At 39.9% G+C, this 23,326-nt stretch overlaps 1 protein-coding gene across 1 annotated transcript in view; it reads right to left on the bottom strand.

Moving 5' to 3' along the window:
* Positions 1-23,326, bottom strand: part of NEK10 (NIMA related kinase 10) — a 209,022-nt gene that overhangs the window by 51,616 nt on the left and 134,080 nt on the right. Inside the window, exons 26-28 of the mRNA XM_039242719.1 lie at positions 12,715-12,898; positions 12,523-12,609; positions 10,771-10,825 (exon numbers count right to left, since the gene is read on the bottom strand). Of these exons, the coding sequence (XP_039098650.1) occupies positions 10,771-10,825; positions 12,523-12,609; positions 12,715-12,898 (326 nt within the window). The remainder of the gene's footprint in view (positions 1-10,770; positions 10,826-12,522; positions 12,610-12,714; positions 12,899-23,326) is intronic.

Below are 23,326 nucleotides of genomic sequence, written 5' to 3'. Positions count from 1 at the left end.
AATCAAAATAGTGATATTCCATTCAAAATAAGTATTTAAAATTTCACATGCAATATTTTTCTATGCTTTGTTTCTGCTGTCTTAAAAAAGAAATTATAGCTCTTCCTATGAAATGGGATGATTTTTGCATTTAAGAGGATTATATTTTTCCTTACGTTTCCAGTGTTATTAACATCAATTGTTTGCCTTGCCCTAAAATTCTAGACTTCCTGATCATTTTGCATTTTTGGTCTCAGTATCTTCCACCCTGTGAGGTGGCCTTAGATCCCACCAGGGACAGCCATATATTACCTTCAACTTTGTTTTTTTTCCATTGTTTTCTAGAGCCAATTTCTTAATAGTTATTTTGGAATGAAATAAGAAACATCTGTGCCCTGACAATTCATAACTATACTAAACTTCATGCAACAAAACCTAATGCAAAATCTAGGTCAGCTAAAACATACCAAACATCTACTACATTCAAGGGATGATAGGTGTCACTGAGTAAGAATGAATATAGTGATTAAAAAAATTAATATTTGTGTTTTTGAGAGAGAGAGAGAGCAAGAGGGATAGGGACAGAGAGAGAGGGGGACACAGAATCCAAAGCAGGCTCCAGGCTGTGAGCTGTCAGCGCAGAGCCAGATGCAGGGCTCGAAATCATGAACCACAAGATCATGACCTGAGCTGAACCCCTTAACCAACTGAGTCACCCAAGTGCCGGATATAAATGCAAATAAATATGACTAATAAATCTCTTATCCCAACACTTTCATTTTAAGTATAGAGTTCTTGACACATAAATGCAACACATACCTTAACTTATGAAGCAAAACAAAATTGGCACTCATTTACCCAACTAGAGTCCTAGATTAATAGCAAAGTCTTTGGATCTGATGGCAATTTCCTTCCCTTCCTTTTCCCCACACGAAGCCAGCCCTCTCCTGATCCCATTATTTTCTCTGGTCCTTTCCCAGTCCAAGTTTTCAGAACCTTGCAAAGTCAGTGACACTTGCTGGCCATGTACAGTTAATACACTTTCTGTAGTTCTGGGACAAGCTGCATGTTTAAAGAAAGAAAATGGATTGCCCCTAGCCTCAGAAAGTTCAAAGAGGGGCATAATCTCAGCAGCATCCAGAATGGGCAGGACGCCTCCGGCTGAGAAGTAGAACATCTGCTCCCGCACGTCATATTCTTGCGTGAGTGCTCTATCACAGCAAGTGCGAGTGATAACCTGTGCCTTCGCCTTCTGGATAGGTCTGGTGCAGCCCAACAGAAATATAATGCAAACCACACACGTAAGTCTACTAAATTTTCTGGTAGCCACATTTTTAAAAAGTAGAAATAAAGAAGTGACATTTAAGAACATACTTTATTTAACCAAGCATCTTTAAAATATTATCATTTCAGCATGCACTAAATACAAAAACTAATGAGATCCTTGACATTCAGTTTTATATTTAAATTAATATTAAAATGAAATTAGAAATTTTGTTCCTCCATCACACTAGTTACATTTCAACTGCTCGAGAGTCACACGTGGCCAGTAGCCTCCATATCTGACAGTGCATTCCAAAGTCACTGTCTTCATAAAAATTATGACTGAGGCTAACAGTCATGCCACATACCTGTTAAGCCTGCGATACCTCTTGGACTATCCTAAAAAGTGAATTAAAATTTAATTTGTAAAGGGAACCTGAATGGCTCAGTCAGTTAAGTGTCCAACTTTGGCTCAGGTCATGGTCTCATGGCTCATGAGTTCGAGCCTCGTGTTGGGCTCTGTGCTGACGCTCAGAGCCTGGAACCTGCTTTGGATTCTGTGTCTCCCTTTCTCTCTGCCTCTCCCCCACTCATGTTCTGTCTGTCTGTCTCTCTCTCTCTTAAAAATGAATAAACACTTTAAAAATTAGGAAAAAAATGTAACTTGCAAAAATCTCTTATTCCTAAGGTTACAGGTACTTTTGATTTATCATAAGCACTTACATGTCGAGTTAAGTAGATGGCTATCCCAGTTGTCCTGAAGAATCCAAAATTCCAAACATTTTTACATGGTAAAAAAAATGGACTAGTGATACATGTGAAATTGACTATCTTGACAATGCTGAGTTGCTGCCAACTTTGCTACTCCTTAATACAATTCTAAATTCTTCTTTAATGAACTTTAGGGGATCTTTAAAAATAACCACCACACATTCAACAAATATTGATTAAATGCCCACTGCGTGTAGAAACTATGCCAGACATCAGGGATGGGACGGTGAAAAGAAACAGTCCTTAGTCTTGGAGCTTATAAGATCGTATAGGTATAGCAGAGAAACTGTTAATTTCTCTGCAAATCGTATCATGGATCACAAGAAAGCATACTCATCTGAAATTGCCAAATAGAACAGACTAATTGTAGCCAGAAGGGACAACATTTAACTGTACAATTCTTGGGTCCAGATGGACAAAAGATTGAAATTATGCAAAGCCAGAGGGAAGTCTGCCTCTAGGACCAGATTGAATGTTTATGCGCAATAGAACACTCTGGCTGCAGAAGACGGTTTCCCACGAGTGTAAGCTGGAAAATAGGCAGAGATGACTTAACACAAAGAGAATATTCTAGAAGTGTTTTCTGGTGAAAAAGCTTAATATAATGAAGCTTGTGTCCTCTGAAACTTTTAAAGTGGACATTGACTAATAGAACATCAGGCTGATGAAACAGAATTTCAGAGACATGGAAGGTTTCAAAGGATTCCGAAAGGTCATGCCTCCCAGCTCTCTTTAGATCTGGGGTGACTTCATCCAGAATTTATAAGCCAAGGCAGAAACTGAGGCACTGGATCTGAGTGTTAGCCCACACTTCCACCACAAACCAATAATAAGGAAGGTGGGGACTGACGGTATTAGCTTTGTAATTTTTAAATCAACTTTTTGCTGAATGAATTCAAGTGCAGGGTAAATTCATGGGATAATTATTGTGTTCTGAGGAGTCCGGGCCATGAGAGAGATGGGGTTCTAGAATTTTATACCTTGTACAATTTTTTCGAATATACTTCTGAACCAAGGAAATATTCTCATGTGCATAGGAGGCACATTACATAGATTAATTCAGTTGTGGAAAGTAGTCAATACTATTTGATGTTGATAAAAAAGAAGAAATATTTAACATTCTGAAATGAGAAGGTGGACTTACAGTGCTAAGATAGCACCGTCTAAGGTGACTGCAATCACACCATCTCAGCTAACTAGCATTTTGCCACTTGGAAGTCTCTGGGAGTCACATTCATAAACGTGTCCTGTGTGAAAAAAATGGCATTATACGAAGGGTTGAGCTCTCCTGTTGCATAGGGGCTTCTCACTTATCTATAATGTTAACAGAAGAGGTGCCACTACAGGAAAGGAGAATCAGGCCCCTGGGGCTCTCCACTTCTACTCCAATAACAACTAGAAACAAACAATTAGCCATAAAAGTTTAGAACTATCACAGAAAAGGAATAGAGTGGTCTTACCGATCGTTGTTTCTGTGAGGCTGCTTGATTGTGACATTGGCAGGTAGGCTAGGTTGATTCAGGCAAGTAATGATCAAATATTCAATTTAAGTAAAACTAAATATGGATTATGAAAAGGGCAAGTAGAGAATACCGACAACTCAAAATAAGCAAGACTTCCTCTGAAAGGAGGCAAGATCCATAGGCCCTGAGGTCTTTCTGGTCACATATATGACGCTGGATGGTCCCAAATGTCCACAATCATCTTTTATGTAACTCAAAGACTAAAGCCAGGTGCACATCCTTAAGCACAGTTATGCATATCCTGATTTATCAAAGAAGTTGTGAACCAAAGGCATCTCCAATACCACAAACATCCAATGTCTCAAACCAACCTGCCAACTACGCCCTGTTGCCTTGGCAACAGGATGCAAGCAGGCATGGAGAAATCTTGTTGTCTGAGCAACAGAATTTTACAAAAAAAATTAAAATAGGGCCTTAAACTGTGACTAAGGCAAAGGCTTGTAGGTTCAAGTCAATAGGAGGGTATTTTAGTCCCATTCCAAAGAGAGGTATAGAATTCAGGCTAAGATAACGGTCATTCCTCTGTTAATAAGTATTTGGGGGCTGGCACCTATGTGCAATACACTGCCACCTGGGAAATACAAAGATGGACTAGGCACTGTCTGGTATATGCCAGCACACAATAATAAATATTAATTGAATGAATGGATGAACATTCTTAAGAAAATCATAATACAATGACCAAACTTACTAGGACTGAGTGTATGTAATAGTTAGAGAGGTTGAAGCCCCTGTGTGCATTACCAAATTCCCCTATACAAGATAATTTATAAATTAAAATAAAAGGACTCATAGGATTAGATCGATCTATCTATCTACCTATCTATGTACTGAGACTATAAAATCCAGATAGAAAATAGTAAAAGTCATGCCCATTCTTAATTCTTTCCTAACAAGTAGTAATGGAGGCAGGAGATTTTTAGATCATTTAGATCACTGAAAATGATTAAAATTAGAAATTTCAAAAAAAGGCCTAATTATTGAATTTTTGGGTTTTTTTCTTGACACAGACATTAATTAATCCAGCTTTTGACTAACTCTTATCAATGTTCACAAACCATCAAACAAACAGCAACAATAAGAATATTTACTTAATAGGATTATTTCAAAACAGATAATACTTTGTGACAGACGACTACAAAGAGTGAATCTTCTACTCTGTACGATTTCAGAGATGCACACATCAAAATAAAAGATGATCTCCACAGATACTGTCATGCACTTCAACCTTTCTCAATATATGTATACAGTTCAAATCTCTAAAACTGGGAACATAAACACGGCACAACAACTCTGGAAAACAGTTTGGACAGTTGGGCAGGGTTTCTTTTGTCTTTTTTTTAGAAAGTTAAATACCACCTATCATACGTTCCAGTCATATCACTTCTAGGTATTTACCTAAGATTATAAAAAGTATGTATCCATATAAAGCCACAAATGTTCATCACAGCTTTATCTGGAATAGCCAGGTACTGGGACTCAAATGTCCAGTAACAGATGAATAGAAAACAAACCATGAGATATCCATACAATGGACTACTACCCAACAATAAAAAAGTATCAACTATTGATAGACTAAGAAAACCATATGGACAGATCTCCAAATAATTACACTGCGTAAAATAAGCCAAACAAGAGTAAGTAATCTATAACTCCATTTATATGAAATTCTAAAATGCTAACTAATCGAGAGTACACTAAGTAGTTCAATGATTGCCTAGGGTGGGGGGTGAGAAGTGAGGGTACAAACAGACACAACGACATTTTTAAATGGATATGTTCTCTATCCTAATTGTTAGTTCACAGGGATGTACATATTCAAAACTTACCAAATTGCACATCTTAAATCTATGCAGCTTATTTTGTGTGAGTTATATCTCACTGAAGCTCTTAGAACAAAATAACTTCTCACAAGCTCATTCAAGAAAAGTTATTCAAATAGACCATCACATGACCTGTACATGTGTTAAAAGCAATATAGCAAAAACATTCCATTAAGTTCATATTTGTCTCCCTTTCGTTACTGACTAGATGGAACTTAAATGCAAATCAGTTCTAGTTATCTCACGCTTCTACATCTTCAAGAGAGCTAACTGGTTAGCCCTCAGTAGAATATGAGTTTATCACAACTAAAGCAGCTATTTGGTGACACTCAGATTGATAAACAGTTGTAGGAGTGTCCGAAGTGACACTCTTGTTCATGACTCTCCAATAACATGTGAAGAATGAAGATGTAAAATCAAATGTCTATTCTAGTAAGTTAAAAGCCTAAAAGCAAGTTGTGCTCCATGAATATACATACAGTGTGAAGGACCTGTTCATTGTTAGGAAATGTGGGTCAGTTAGAAGCTCCCCATAGTCTACTTCTGTGATGTCAAAAACGCTACACTGACATCTCCAGATTTTCTTGGGGGGGGGTTGGTGGGGGTCAGGAGAACCCTGGGAATGGCTGCCACATGGATGGAATCCTACTGAGGGAGATTTCCTGTCTGGGGATCTGGGAATGGAGATTTGGAGATTCACCTCTTCTTCATGAATGCTACAGTTTCAGAGCTGAGGAATGGGGCTCTCTCCACTGATATGGGACCTCAGCTCTGAGTTTGGTTTCTAGGACTTTTGGTGATTTGGGGATGGAGGAGGAGATACAGGGAGGAATCTGTCAAGAAAAGGAGCCCCAAGGAATTGCTTGAAGGCTTCATGCCACTTTTTTTTTTTTTCTAGGAGAGAGAGAGACAGCGTGAGCGGGGGAGGGTCAGAGAGAGAGGGAGATACAGACTCTGAAACAGGCTCCAGGCTCTGAGCTGGCAGTCAGCACAGAGCCCGACGCGGGGCTTGAACCCATGAACCGCGAGATCATGATCTAAGCGAAAGTCGGACGCTCAACCGACTAAGCCACCCAGGCGCCCCTGGCTTCATGCCACTTCTAAGTAGTTCATAGAAGTATATACTTCTAAGAGTTGAGAACTTGTTCTCTTGCTCTTGCTATGAATTATAGTCTTGAAAAAATTTCATAACCTGATGATGCCCTGGATCACCAGGATGCCTTCCAGTTCTAATACAATGATTCCTCTCACCAGCCTTGAGACCAGTATTTCTCTGAGGAGGCAGAGCTGTCCTTGTAGCTCCATTTGCAAGTCTAAGCCAATTTATCAGGGAGGTACACTTCAGCAGGCAATTGGCTTAAATCTGGTCCCTGATATCTGGGGTGACAGAAGTTCAGAATTAATGCTTGATTTTTCTCTCTGAGCTATTTAGCCAGGACCAAGTCTGAATTCTAAACTCTGTGGCTTTTTCTCAATGGTACCGATTCTGTTGTTTCAAGAGTCAATAAGGGTCCCCAAGGAGGAGATCTGCCCTGGGTCTCCCTGTAACTGGGCCTACCATTTTATACGTGACATGGAATACCCCAAAATCTCTGCAGGCCTGATTTTCTATTTATTTTTATTCTATTTTATAGCTTTGCTATCTTCTTTTAGATTCTAACTTCTCATTTAGCTTCTAAGTATCTTCTATTATGTAACTTGGTTATCATCGTTTAGATTCTCACTTCTCATTTAGCTTCTAAATATTTTGTAGGATGGTTCCACCTCTCACTTTTGTAAACCAAGAAACCCAGAAAATCTCTAATCAAATTAGACTGCAAATAACTTTAGTTTTAGTGCCTTTTAATTTAAAGAACTAGAAATACATTTTCAAATGATCTTTAATTCAGAGAAGCTCTGGGAATTACTTGGAAGGACATGAAAAGTCATTAATTGTCTCTCCTCTCATTTGGCATGAATCAGAGGCTGTCTTTTGTCATTTATTTTCTCCTGAAGTCTGTTCTTGTCTCCCTGTTTCACTCAGAGTTCTTGAGGGAAGAGAGTTTGTCTTAAACCAACCTGTGTTCCCTGACAGCATGTTATGCTGTACCACACACGGCACAATGTTTCAAATGTTATTTTAGCTCTGGTCCTATTCACCAATGCACCTTCTGATGCATCAACCTCAACATTTGGGCCATTTCCACCCATTGACTTGGTCATTAACCACAAGCTAAAGGGGTTAATGTAATTATACTCTGTAATATTCCTTTTTCCAATGAGCTTCAGATTGAACTTATCCTTTCTGTTGATTCTAGTTTACCCAATTCACTATAAAATGTTTAGATAATAACTAGTTTTAAAAGCCATTTCAAGCTCTAAAATACATAGTACCTATGTTTCCTTTATTTTTGAAGGTCTGGACTTCAACTGAGTTCTTTCAAATAAGACAATTTTCCATGAATCCTCTTAGAAAAAAAGACTAGAATTATTTAACAAGTTCAAGATGCCTAAATTCATCTGATTGGAAATTCTCATTTTAATATAAAGCTCTTTTAATTGGGGAGTTAAACCCATATGTCCTGATGTATTTTTGTACTACTTGTTTTGCATGTCTTCCGTACATTTCAGCAAATTTATATCACTGAGTAAAGTATCCAATAACAGGTAAAAAAAAAAAAAAAGTGTCTTGGTGATGTTCTTAAAAATATAATCAGAAACCCGAGAATAGCTAGCTTCCAGAGGGCGCTTGCTAGTTATTTTGCAGGAGAACTCGTAGAACATTTTCCTATGCAAATACCGTTCCAAGCAGTTGGATTGATTTCCAGTCAGCTCACAAAAGTCTATTGAACTGGAGATGTGGTTCAGGGCTTCTAGCCCTGATCCCAGGAGTTGAAGACGACAAACCTACTCTGTGGTAGCTCGCATGCAGACCCCGGCTCTACAGCCACGCCTTCCAACCCTGCCCCTCTCTCCTGTCCCCTGGAGCTCCCCCGGCTCCAGGCTCCTGTGTGTTGGCTTCTTTGTCTGCGGAAAGCAGAGGTGGTGGCTTAGGGACGAGAAGCCAGAAGGAAGGCAACGGGAAGCAACTACAAGCCCTGGAGACTCCTTGGGCGATCTCTGAATTCAAGTCCCAAGTCCTCTAAATTCCCCACTCTGGTTCTCCTGGGGTTTGAGACAGTTTCTCTTTCCCCTGCCCTCTCCATTACTTCTGACCACCACTTCTCTGCACGTTGGCCCACTAAAAACCCTGTAGGGTTCCCTCGACGACCCTTCTGGTATTTTATGCACTCTGATAGGTTTTTCTTGCGTTTTTGTCACTAACAACACTAGAAAGGAATTAGGAAATAGAAAGGCTTCATGCTAACCTTCCTGAGCCTTACTTGGAAAAACAACAACAACAACAATTAATTTGTGACGTTGTAGCTTTGACTAAACAGAAAGTGATTCTCTACATGAACCCTCCTTTACCACCTAAGTCACCCCTTCAGGATTTTGCGAGGCAGACTCTTCATCTTGAAATTCATCTTCCCAGTACCCAGAAGTGGGTTCGCCCAGTACCCACCCTGCTCCCCACAGCAAGGACCCCCTGAGGGACTTGGAGGGGCGGTCGATCAAGGAGCACAGCTCTCCCTGCAGCAGCAAAAAGGATCCTGATTCAACCCAGGCCAATGGGCTCTCTCTAGTAGGACACGGAATCCTGAGAAAGGTGACACATGGTTGGAAAAAACAAACTGGGAGCTCCTTCATCCCCTGCCCTGAGTCTGAGACTTCAGGGGTTCGTCTGGTTTTTATTCCTTCCTAAGTTTAGGAACTCTGGGTTCCTAATTACATGAGTGCCCCCCCCCCCCCATAAAGCCATTTGACAAAGCTCTGTTGCACAAGTCGACAAGAGTCACGTTCTTTTGCTGGCATCCAGAAAGCCCAACTGAGAATGCACACCTTAGCCTTAGCCTTTTGTCACATGACATGCAACCACGTCCCTGGCCAGGGTCACCCGCAGCTCCACAGACTGCTGAGAACCACTGCCTCATGTGCATCTAGCCTCAGCCATGTCTTTGACTCAGTCCTTCTGCTGTCTCCACTCAGCTGCCTGCCTTTCTTTATATTGGTGCTTCCTAGTTGACCACACTCCTCAAGTCTAGACCATCTACACAGCAGTAACCTTGAAAATCATCTAGTATGCAGAAACCACCAAGTATAATCTTCTTTAATATCCTTCTTCTCTGCTTTTCTAGCTTAATTTTATCTTTGCCCCACCCCCTTCCTTCAGACACAGAGAAAGTGCTGTCCCTTCATCTTTCCCAGACGCCCACTCTCTAGGCTCGAGCTACTTTGTGCCTGTGTCCTGCCAACTCCTTTTCCCTCTTCATCTCTCCGCTCCACCGGCTGTCTCTCCTTAGTCCCAGGTACCCTGAAGTCATCCTGATTCTAAGAAGGCCCTTTACTATCAAAGGTCCCTTACCAGCTAACTATGTAGCTCAATCTTTGCCTCAATCTTTGTAGCTCATCATGGCCTCTGTAACTTGTAAAAGCACCACAATCGAGCTTCCACTGCTACCAACTTCACTCAGTGCTGTGGAAACTGCCCACATGAAGGTCCCCAGGGACTTGCACTGGGCCAAACCTAATAGTTTCATTGTAGTCTTTTGCCCAAGGGATAACTCCTGCAGAAACTGCTGATAATCCCCAAATACGTTTCTTTTTCCTTTTAAAACAGAATCCCCCAAACAAACATACTCTTCTTCCCTTGCAGTTAGATGTGTTCCTATGATTACTTTCTGGCCAAGGGTATGAACAGAAGGGATGAGCACAATGCTGGGTCCGTCCTTTCTATCTCCTGCTGGCCGGGATGTGGATGTAATGTGGTCTGCTTTGGCCACATCTGCCATGAGGATGAGCCCTACAGCCCGCGGAGGCGGACAAACAAGATATAAGGAGCCAGGGCTCCAGAGGACCTCATAAAACACAACCACCTACTTCCCTGGTCTAGCCCTGAGCTCCGAGAGGCTAACTGCTTAGCTGAAGATTACAAAGCTAGAATTAAACCCTGATCCAAGCTTAGTACTCTTTTCTAATGTTTATTTATTTACTTTGACCGGCGGTGGGGGTGGGGGTCAGAGAGAGAAGGAGACAGGGGATCTGAAGTGGGCTCCACACTGACAGCAGAGTCCAATGCAGGGCTCAAACTCAAGAACAGCGAGATCATGACCTGAGCTGAAGTTGGATGCTCAACCAATTGAGCCACACAGGAGCCTCTAAGCTTAGTACTCTTTCCAGTTGGCTGCTTGGCAAACCATAATCAGTGCTGGGAGGGTGGGCTCTGACGGCCTCTAGTACCACATGTCCATGGTGACCTCTAGCTACAAGGTTTCAATTTAGCCACCAATAACTCAGCTCGGGAGAGCTCTGGGAGCTCAGTGTGTACGTACCTTGTTTGGGATTGTCTTTCTCCTCCTGAGGCACTAAAACTTCTCTTTAAAATGCCTGGAACAAGAACATAAAAATATCTTTATATTTTCCCTCTGCAAATATTTTATTTATTTACCTATTTATTAATTAAAAAAAAAAACCCAATGCTGCATCCTATTACATGAGTAATTTTATGTAGTCTAAAGATGGTCCTTATTTATAAAAGCATCAATTGAAATACAATGTTTCAAATTACTGTTTACTTAACAGGATTGAGTAAGGTCCATTTTCCAAAGAAAAGGTGCTAAACAAGGCAACTCTGTTACTAATAGCTAAGAAGGGATAATAAAATATCCATGTCATAATTATTCTACAGCCTTTGTCAAGACAGCTACAAGTTGCTACATGTAAGTTCAAATGTTCAACTTCTCTTTCCTCACTTCCCCCCTGACCTTCCCCACTATTGCTACCCAGAACATACAAAGTTGAATTCATCTCCGAACAGCCAGTAATTAACTTCTTCTAGAATTTGCTACACATGCATGGATATTTTTCCTGTATAACATTCATGTTTTCCCAATCACGTATCAGGATATTCTATCTAGCAGGCAGGAATTTGCAGGGAAAAACAGATCAGTTTTGGAAACTGAGATTGTTCCAGATTTTATGGTCTAGTCCCTATTTTGATAGACAGTTAAACTCGGAAAGGGGGAAAAATGAAGCTCAGTCCTTAGGTTTTCACTTTGATCCTTAGGGAGATTATTTCAGATTTTCTTTTATGAGATTTTCATAGTACAGTCATTAATGAGAGGAAATTATTTATACTAACTTTATTTCAAAATATTCTTACCCTGGGATGCCTGGATGGCTCAGTCAGTTGAGCCTCTGACTTGAGCTCAGGTCATGATCTCACAGTTCATGAGTTCAAACCCTGCGTTGGGCTTTGTGTTGACAGCTCAGAGCCTGGAGCCTGCTTCAGATTTTGTGTCTCCCTCTCTCTCTGCCCCTTGCCTGCTCACATTCTGTCTCTCTCTCAAAAATAAATAAACATTAAAAAAATTCAAAATATTTCTACCCTAATTAATATGCCTTCAACTTACTCTTTTAAAAGAATTATTCTTTCCTCTCCATATTCTATTTCAACTTCTCTTTTCTTTCAGTTTCAGATTTGTTGAATGAATTGAATCCTATCCTTCCTTGTAAATTTTATCCAAATATATATTTTCTTTTCCATACCCCATACCCCAGACTATTTACTTTATTGTTTTAAATTAAGAGGCAAAATTAACATATGGACTGAATTTGTATATCATATTTTTCATAGCACTAAACAATTAAGATATTTATTTTACTTTAGTGTTTGAAATATATCCCTTACATAACATAAATAAAATCATACAAAACTTAGTCCACTCCAAGACTAATTTCTTCTTGAGCTCTCTAACACTTAGAGAACAGATTCACAAGAGGTCACTTCCATTATTCCTGTGGTTATTTAGTGTTTCTCCAAATTAGTTATCTCCATTCCCGTTACAAGCTGCATTTGCTGGTAGAAATAATAAAACTATTCATTTGACAGAGGAGGCAACAGCCGGCCACAGTGCAGGTTGGCCTCTGGGCCTGCCTGAAGGCTAGACGAATCTGTCCTAGTTAGCACTGCACCTGCGATATAAACCGGCGCGTTCCGTATATGATGGCGGTCACCCCGCCCCCAAGCATGATTCCTAAACCATGACCTACCGGAACCCCGCAGGCCGGTAAAGGAAACTTACTGAATGTAGATTCTTTCAAAGGGCTCGAACTAGAGCTGCTGGAGTTGTCCGAAATGTCCAGCTCATCATCTAGCTCCGAGTACATGTCTGCAGGTGAATGAAAGAGTAACAGAATAAAGACAGAGCAAATGAACCTTGAAACAGACCCAATTCAAGGGTGCATTCGTGTGGTCACCATTTCCCTAGAAATACCTTTGTCAACATTTTCCAAGTTGAAGTTCTCCTCGGACAGGACTTCATCACAGGCCCTGTCTTCATCCTTACCACAGGAGGCCTGGAAGCCCTCGGGGGGCAGGTCTGCGCTTTCTGAGAGTTCGCTCTTCAGGCTGGCACCCCCACTGCTGCTGCTACTCAGGCTCGCCTTCTCAAAGGTGTCCTGCAGGAGAAATTCAACTCACAGTTGCCTTTTCTCCCTGCCTTCGCTGGGCCCAAAGTTTGTTAGAACATATATTAAAATGCTTGCTAAGCGTAAATATTTGTGCTAAAGTACCATCAATAATTTTATCCCACAAACCCATGTTTGTGGTTGAGTTCATTCAGTCCTTGACTACAAAAGAAAATGTATACATGCAAGCTACCACGGGACAGACAAGAACAGAGGTGCCAAGATGCTCAATGACAAAGGTCTGTGCAACCCGGTAAAAGAAAATGCAGTGCTAAGGAAAAGATATGTATCAGTTAAGCTGAGATCACTATTGTCTTAATAACATTTGCTCTCTCGACAAGACACGGGGGTAAAAGGTACAGCATAAGGAGAATAGTCAATGGTAATGTAATAGGAGTACAGTAATAATATCGTGACATATGGTAGCTACACTTGTGGTGAACAAAGCATACAGTATACAATCATGGAGTCACTATGTTGTATACCTGAAACTAACGAAACATTGTGTGTCAACTACACTTAGTAAAAAACAAAACAAAACAAAAACAACCCAATGCTATCAAATCTCAGCACCGCGGTGTGTGAGTAGGACTTAGTTTTTTTCAAATCTCAGGAAACTCAGCAGCAGTAGCAGATGCTGCCAGGCCATGGAGAGAGAGGGGTGAAGTCCCCTGAAAGATGCAGTGGTGCAGCAGGGGCTCCAATGAGGAGCAATGCTTGCTTGGGACACATTCATGGTATTTCTTTTGCTTTGTTTTGTTTGGATACTTTTTCTGAAATTGATGTCACACCCACAGCTACCAGAGGCAGGTTCCTAAAAACTCCATGGTGATAGAACTGAGGGTGAAGAAAATCTAAGATGATTTAAGTGACTGGAGTTCGAAGTCTGCCTCTGAAAGATTTCCTGTGTCTCTGTTCCCTAAACAAGACAAAATGTGAACAGGATATGAAAGGCGTTTCATGCAATGCAAACTGTCCAATCAATGTTACCTCTTTTTCCTGGGAATTTTCTCTTTGTTCTTTCCTCACGCTTTTACCAAGGTGCCTGGAGATCTCTCTTGCTCTGTTGGAGCTAATGTGCAGTTGAAGCAGCATTTTCCTTTTCTTTGGCTAGTCCTCCATCCAGTGATCAAAACCTTCCTGCTTTTGTGACTCAGCGTTATTCATTCATGCCTTTTGGGTCTATATCTGTCCACTACCTTAGAACCTAAAATGGAAAGTGCTTCAGATACCCTTTGGATTGCTCATGTGTGTGGCTCAGAAATTTTTCCCATGCTTAAGGCTCATTAGGAGTTTCCATGCCAGCCTCAGCCCTGCAGAAGCTCAGCCTTGGATATCAAAGTCAGGAGCTCCTTTGAAGGCTCAAAACTTCCCTTCCAAACTCACTCAGGCCCTTCCATGTCTTCCTCCTTTTTCAGTCCCAACCTATAGATCCTTCTTCCTCCAACATCTTCAAGTGAAGTCAGAAATGCACACAGAAATGAATTTAGGGCTTTTACATCCTTATGACTTTTTACTCAAATAAATAATTTACTGCCCTATTCTAAAGACTGCAACTGGGTTTACAATGCTGTAGGGACTCGTCACCCAAGATGTGTTGCTATCAATGTTTAAAAAATAAAGAGAGAGGTAAGTTTTGAGTTACTCTTTATTGCACTGATGCAATTAGATGCCAGAATCCATATATCTCTAAAACTGGCAAAACTTCAGCAAAGTCTTTGTTTCTTTTTAGAACATTGTGCCCGAATCACGAGTCCCCAGAGACCTCCAAGGAGCCGGCACCGATGCAAATACAAAAGGGTCTTTATTACAAGCTCGAGCAGGGGCTCACCCGCCTACCGGTGTCGTGGCAGCAAGGTGAAGCCCGAACAATACCGAGCAGGGTTTTTATGGGGTAAAGAACAGGGGTGTTACAGTGCATACGTTGTATGTATTACATCATCACATAAGCACCAATCATAATTGTACAGCACCCATAGTAACAGTTTTGACCATTTAGTGTCTGTGTGGCGTCCGTTACTTTTGGCTGGACCCAATCATGACCTTTGAGAATCCTTTGAAAATGACCAATTATGAGGTGAGCTCAAAGGGCCTACGTGGGGTTTAGGCAAGTGGTAAGTGATTGGCTAGACTGTACAGAGTAACTACCTGCAGTTCCCAGCCCTGACTCAGACCACAGGAATGTTACACATTTCTTTTGATTGGCTGATCCGAGGGTGGCTTCAGCTGAAGCTTTTCCTGGAACTGGGCTACGTGCAGCCCGAGGTTGCTCTTAATGGAGGACTTAATTTCAGGCTCTTCAAGAACAAGCATGGATAAGGCATCAAAGGAAGACATTTTTTCTTGGGCCAAATGAAGAGTGAAGAGAAGCTGTGAGTTCTGATACGGGTATTCCAGACTTGAGGAATTCTGACTTACAACCAATGCTAGAGAACCAGGAACCACATGGACTGCAAATCAAGCCATTTGCAACCACTAAAATTGCATCCATAAGTAACTGGATGTTTTCTTAACTTCTGATAAAGGAGAATTCACATTCTGAGAGAGATGCTTTTTCAAACTCTATAAGCGTAGAAGGTATGATGGAGCAATGCAGAGTGTATAGTGTGTTTTAGTTAAAAAAAAAAAAGAAACAACCCTCTGTTTCTATCATCTCTTGCAGCAGTTTTTGTTTCAAAATATCTATATAGTTCTTGAACTTGACATAAAAGATACACCATTGTAGACACATTTTCCCAAATGTGATTTTCAGAGTTTTTCCTTGTGAATATTTGAGTACACAACTCATTGCCAACTGACCCATTGAAGAACTGGAGGCAATTTTAGTCCCTTGGGAATCCCTTCATGCCTTGCACGATACTTTGCACATAGCAAATGTTTAATAAGTAGTTGCTGTACTGAAACAGAAGGGAGAAAAGGGCCAGGGAAGCAGACGAACTCCTCTATGTCATGAGTAGGTTTTGCAACTTCTGTATTTTCTTTTTTTTCATCTTGCCCACTTATCCAGAATCTGGGATCAGAATCCATCTGAAGTTTCTCTAAGAGCTGAAGAGACTGGTGATACACCAATGAATAAGAACTAATGCTTCCCTTCCTTTTTCTCCTTTGCATATATGAGAGGTTTAAAGCTCTATTCATCTGTATTAGAGATGGCTGGCCCAACAATGACAATACACCTCTGAGACCCAGCAGGCACTGGCTAATAGCAGAGATGGTTAAATGTTTTTATCCTGAGAGTTGAGGCCATTAAGATGTTTTGGAAAGTTGCCTCCAGCAAGTACATAAACCTATGAAAGGGAGCTGGGGGGAGGGGGGAGGGTGGGAAGCAGGGAGGTGCAGCCTTGGGGGATACAATTTGGTTGCTGTCATCTGTTTTAGTTTTTGATTACTTAAGATTTTTCTAGGAATGGGAGAGGGAGTTAACTACATTTTTTTTTGGCATCTATATATCTCCCAGGAATGGATGGACACATTCTGTGCATCAATATGGCAGCAAGAAGAAGACAATGCAAATCAGACAACAAAATTATCACTGATATGGAAATCATCACCATTACAGGAGACACTTCCTGTCACAGTGCTGTTTCAGGCACAATTATGTTTAGCTCGGTTTTGCTCATTATAATGTAATTTTTTATGTGTGCAGCACATTATAATACATTTTCAGTTGAATAGCAATTCTAACAGTAACAGACTGACATTGCCTAAATTAACTGCAACAGTAGGGAAAGAATTAAGAGAGCCTATTTTATTAAAACTAGTGCAATTTTTTAAATTACTCCGATTGTTTTCTAAGGAGAGAGAAAAGCAAGAAATAAATATAAAGCCTAACACTAACTATATCCTACAGATGCTTTACTTTAGCACCATAAAGAATGTACTGTTTCGTTTGTTCTAAAATATTCATTCTATTTGAGCTAAGTCTTTGCCTACATTCTCCTATTTGTTTAGTTAATGACCATGACGTTAGACACAAAAATTTAGGGCTACCCAGAGCTTGACATCAATTCACCTGGCCAAGGTGATCTTTTTAATGGCAAACCACATTCTATGCTTTGCATGGATGACAGCACCAAGAAAGTCCCAAAGAGAAGACAGATCATGACTATGTACTATTGTGCATAAGATTAGTCCCTAAATTTCACAGTATTAAGAAAATCAGCCAGTGTGACCAAGAGGGCTTATTTTAGACTTCTGAAAAATATTGATACAAAGCTAAATATTTGGCTTTAATATAATTAAATGCATATAATTATGATCCCACTATTATCATGACACTCTCTTAATTAGAGCTTCTTAAAAGCACCAGAACATACTAATGAACTGTCACTAAAATAAGTAAATTGGAGGATGACTTAATTATAACACTTCAATCTAAAATTCCACTATCACATTTACCAGGCCTGATAATGATTCACTACCACCCCATAAATAATCTAGGATCAGTAATAGGTTCTCTATTTTTCCTAATTCAAAGGCATGTTTTCTAGACACAGTGATACTAATAAGGAAGAGAAGAAGAGTGACATATTTGGAGGCATCACTTCTTAAAAATACAGAAGATTTAGTCTACACCAACATTTTCTGACCACCATTTTGTTTCAAAACTGCACATTACCGAAGGAAAAGAACGGAATATATGTGTGGAAACTTCTGAAAGCATTTCAAAGGAGGCCAGAATCAGGTAACTCCATTTGACATACAGAAGAAGTCATGCACGGAGAATCATCAAGTGGTCAAGTTTTAAGACATTCTAATTTCGATTGCTCAAAAACGAGAAGTGCAATGGAAACCCAGGACTGCTTAAGGCATGAAAACAGTATGGAATTAGACATGGGTGGTATCAATATGAATGACCCATACAAATTAGAATTCCACTTACTGTTTCATTTTTAATAAGGAATTACACAAGGCAATGTCTAGGTCTCGTCAAAGCACACAGTTAGTACCTGACATCAAATACCAAACTGATTAAGTGCCAGTAAACAAAGAGTTAAAAATCAAGAAGAATCACCATCATCTTTTACCAGTCTCCCTGCTTCCGTTCTTAGCTCTCAGTAGTCAGTTGGTACACAGCGGCCAGAGATCTCATTTTAACACATTATGTCACCCCTTTGCTCAAAACACACATCATTCAGGTCTATACCATGGACCATACCATTTTTATCTCCTACTCTCACCCCCTGCTTCACTACATTCCAGTCACACAGGCCTCCTTGCTTGCCCTTTGAAATTGACAGGCATGCGCCCACCTCCAAATATTTGGACTTGCTGCTCCCTCTGACATCAATGTTGTGCCTCCAGATATTTGCACAGCTCACGCTTTTAATGTACTCAGGTTTCTGCTCAAACGTCATGTAGTTATAGAGGCTTTTCCTGACATCCCTATTTAAAACAGCCTGTCTTCCCACATCTACCAATAACTATCACTTTGACTTCTTATATTTTTGTCCATCGTACTTAAATGTATATTAATTAATTTATTATTGGAGTTCTTTGATTATTCTGCTTACTGTTAAAATACCAGGCTAGAATAGTCCCCAGAAGAGCATAGATGCTCAATAACTTTTGTTAAAGAAATGAAATAAAAGACTGATTCTTCAAAGTATTGCAAAACTCTTCTCCGTACTAAAACAAAAGGTAGAAATGGAAATAGCATTAAGGAGTATAGAGGAGGACCTCGGGGTGGCAAATTTGGAGATCGCTCTGGCTATGGAGGAGGAAGAGAAGGACGTGGGTGGAGGACCTGGACAGGGCAGCCTGGTGGGGGAGGCGATTATGACAAGTATGGAGGAGGAAATTACGGAAATGGAAATTACAGTTATTTCAGAAACTATAACCAGCAACCTTCTAACTATGGTCCCATGAAAAGTGGAAACTTTGGTGGTAGCAGGAACATGGGGGGACCATATGGTGGTGGAAACTGTGGTGCTGGAGGCAGTAGAGGAAGTGGGGGTTATGGAGGGAGAAGCCCATATTGGGCTTCATTGTGTAAACATGAGAGGATGAGAGCCCAGGTTATCAGGTTATCAAAATAATAATGTTAAGAAACTCTCATCTAAGTCATGCATAAATATGCAGTGATATGGCAGAACATATACCAGAGCAGGTGCAGAGGGCCATTTTGTGAATGGGACGGATAATTTAGTAACATTACCTTACTCCGGAGGAAGGATTGGGGAAAAAATGCCTTTGGGACAGTTTCTTAGCCTATGAATTGTTATGTCTTTCTAGTGGTTTTGTGGATAATGTTAAATGTGTACATTTCAGGTAACGTGAAACCTTTTTAAAGATTTTTCTCAAAGTTCTGAAAAGCTTTTAGCTAGGATCATGGTGTAATAAGACGTAGTATTTTTCTTTTTAAAAAATTTAAGTCCATGTGTAGAGTTAAGAAGCTGTTGCATATGTATAATTTAATAAAATAATTCTAAAGGAAAACAAATAAGCAGCATTAGTTTTTGAAGAAGTTGACAAACTGATTCTAAAATTAATAAGTCAATATAACAGATCTAGAATGACCGCATCAAATTTGACAATAAGAACTATATTGGAGCACTTACACAACCTAATTTCAAGACTTCTTAAAAAGCTACAACAATCACAATTGTGTGGCATTGGCTGAAGAATAGACACATAGATCAATGCAACAGAATAGAGTTCAGAAATAAATCCACATATATAGTGTCAAATGATTTTCAACAACGATGTGTAGTAAAATCAGTGAGGAAAGATTAAGGATTTTAAGAAATGATGTGGAGAAACTGGGGCCCATATGGAAAAACAACAAAAAACAAAAAAACTTCAATCTCTTCATTACATCCAAGTGGATCATGGACCTAAACATAAAATCTATTACTAGAAGTTAAATCAAAATGGATCATGGGCCTAAACAAAATCGATAACCAGAAAGAATTTACAAAACAAAACAAAAAAAGAGCCTATTTTTGCAATCTTCAGAGAGGTCACAATTTCGTTAACAGGATGCAAAGGGTGCTAAGAACAATGAAAAAATAAATAATTAAATTGGACTTAAAATTAAAATTTATCAAAATTTCTGCTTGTCAAAAAATATCATTAAAAAGAGTCAAGTCATAGACTAGGAAAAACATTTGCAATACATAAACTCGACAACAGAGTCATAGATGGACTATGTAAAGAACTCCTAAAATCAACAAAACAGACCTTCAATAAAATAATGGCCAAAGATTTGAACAGATACTTCACACACACACACACACACACACAGATATATAATTGATCAATAAGGACATGTAAATGTGTTCAACAGCCTTGGTTATTAGGAAAATGCAAACTAAAACCACAGAGAGGTACCCTTTTATGCCCAGTACAATGGCTAAAATCTAAAAGGTCGACAATACCAAATGTTTACAAGACTGTGGAACAAGTGAGCAGCTCTCTAAAAATGCTAACCAGTACAATTTTGGAAAACTGCTTTGGTAGTTTCTTTTAAAGTTGAACATACAACTACCTTATGACCCTGAAATTCTACTCCGACGTATTTGTCTAAAAGAAATGAAAGTATCTCCACAAGAAGATGTCATAGCAGTCTTATATAAAACCCCAAATCTGGAAACAACATGGCGTTCATCAACAGGAGAATAAATTATGATATATTCATACAATAATACTATCCAGCAACATAAATAACTGCCAAACACATTATCATGGATGAATCTCATGGACATTAGGTCATGTGAAAGAAACTAGATGCTGAAGACTTCATATTTTGTGATTTATATGGAGTCAAAAGTAATCCATAGTGTCAGAAATCAGAGCAGGTCATCCATGGACAGGGAACTGTAGGCAAAAGGGCATGAGGGAAGTTTCTGAGATGATGTAAATGTTCCAAGTCTGGTTTCCGGTGCAGGTTGACCTTGCGTCAAAAGCCATTAAACTAAGTGTAAATTATACTATATGCAAACTATATCTCAATAAACAAGGGAGGAGTTATGGTGTGGATATAGGAATTATGCATACATTTGTGTGGGAGCCTAAAAGGCATTGCTTTATTTTCTTAAACCATAACAAGTATAGAACATTTCCAAAACAAGTCCTGATTTTTCCCAATACTTCTTTCACTGCATCATTATTTGTTGCATTTTCAGTCTTGGGGGAAATTCAGTCAACAATTAACCAGACAATAAAAGCAAAGATGTTCACAAAAATATTGTCCTTTTAAAATACATCATTTTCTACATGGCTTAATTTAATCTCTTAGCAGAGGATTGCAAACACACGCCTTTAGTGGCATGCTCAGCAACTGTAAATGACATATGGTATAATAAAAATAAAACAACTCAAATAAATAGCACAACAGTTTTTTAAATGTGCACCAAGAAAATGAGAATTGGGTCTTGCATATCTATTCAATCCTTAAGTGGTCAACTTTAAAGATATTTGGGAATTTAGGATAAATATCAAATGCCTGTTGGTAAAATTTGCTAAGCACATGTACCTATTGTATGAGAAAACTACAATAAGAATTCCATAATAAAGAAGCGAAATTATGACAGGATTGTGGATTTAGAAAATAATCTATGCTGACAGGCACTCTACTGGCTGCTTCCCCCCAAGGTAGGTGGAATTTAGGACAAAAATTATGTGTGCCCTATCTCGATAGTTTGACAACATGAGACTATCACAGAAATCTCCTTTTGTAATTCGTCGAAAGTTTAGAGTACATTTCTAGGACTCACTACAGGAACATTTACTCATCTTTTTATTTTTTGTGTTTTAACGTTTATTCATTTTTTAGAGGGGGTCAGAGTGTGAGCAGGGGAGGAGGGGCAGAGGGAGAGGGAGACACAGACTCTGAAGCAGGCTCCAGGCTCTGAGCTGTCAGCACAGAGCTTAATGCAGGATTCAAACTCATGAACTGTTAGATCATGACCTGAGCTGAAGTCAGTCGCTTCGCCGACTGAGCCACCCAGGTGCTCCAGGAACACTGACTCATCTGAAGCATGAGATAATTTATCAAGACCAAACATGATTTTTGAAAGATCATCTTGGTAGATGGATGGTTGAGGGAAGGGGGGATAACTTGAGTAGAATGGATTCAATCATTGGGAAGGTCTTCAAAGCTGAGGTTTCTTTGAGATGACACAGAAATTCTATCTGTGGACAGCACTTTCAGTCCATGCCCAAGTGTTTCAACCTGCCCTTCCTACCAGCCCACCCTATGGATTATGGACTTACCTAGCCAGCACCCACAATTGTATAAGATAATTCCTTGCCATAAATCTCTCCATCTGTATCTCCTACTCATTCTGCTTTATACACTGTGTGTAGGACCGTTCTGTACATGACTTAACATTAGCATCCCCTTAAATACCAGTAGTGGTCAACATCGTTGTGGTAAACAAAACGGCTCTCCTGATGACGTCCTGTAGACACCTAGTGTACCTAGGTGGTACACTAGGGTTGAGGAAGAGACTAGAGGCAAGAAAGTGGGGGATCGTAATGACACAATGTGAGATGATGAGAATGAGAACAGCAAGGATAAGATGGATTCGTCAGACATTTCAAAAGTAGATTTGGTAAAAGATTGCTAATAAAATGGAGGTAGGATTCAAGGAGAGAGAGTTGAAGATGTCCAGGTTTCAGCTAAGATGATGAGGTGAAGAATGTGACTGGATTAAAGAAAGAGACTCCATTCACTGTGAGACTTGCTCAGCATAAGGTACCTATTCGATATAAGGGTCAATGTCCGACCCCAAATCTAGGTCTGTCATGCAGGAAAGGCTGAGATCAGACACATAGTTTTGGAGGTCTTCAGAAAATGGATGTGGAGGTTATGTTGTAAAACAAATCCTAATGTATTCTGCCTTCTTAGAAAATACTGAATACTTTTTTCCCCAGAGCCTTTATACTATTGACATCAGACCATGAGGTTGCAGCTTATAAACCCAAGGAAGGACCTAAAGGAAGAACACCTGGGGAAAGAGAAGGACATGGTGGAAGGGCAGTTTCTGGCAGTGTGGATGGGGAACTGGAAGTCTTTCTGAAGCTCAAAAAAGGAGCCAGATGGGAGGATAAAAGCTGAGACGGCAGGTTCAAGAATCCTTGTTTTTCTTCCTTATATCCTTTCTAGCCGGAGTAAACCTTGGGGGTAGAGCAGAGGGTTTGAGGGGGCAATGCAGGTTCAGCCAGAAAAGACTGGAAACTTCAGAGAAGCTTCATGATCACCATAACACTATGGTGTTATGTAGTTGATAAGGGCATTTAAGTATAAGGCCCATGAGGGTAGAAAGAGAGAGAGAGAGAGAGAGAGAGAGAGAGAGAGAAAGAGATTGAGAACATAAGCAGGGAATGGGCAGAGAGAGAGAGGGCGAGACAGAATCCAAAGCAGGCTCCAGGCTCTGAGCTGCCAGCAGAGAGACCAACACAGGGCTCAAACCC

Source organism: Hyaena hyaena, unplaced genomic scaffold (assembly GCF_003009895.1).
Source record: "Hyaena hyaena isolate Hyena2069 unplaced genomic scaffold, ASM300989v1 scaffold_216, whole genome shotgun sequence".
Lineage (NCBI taxonomy): Eukaryota > Metazoa > Chordata > Mammalia > Carnivora > Hyaenidae > Hyaena > Hyaena hyaena.
This window is presented reverse-complemented; position numbering and strand designations above follow the sequence as displayed.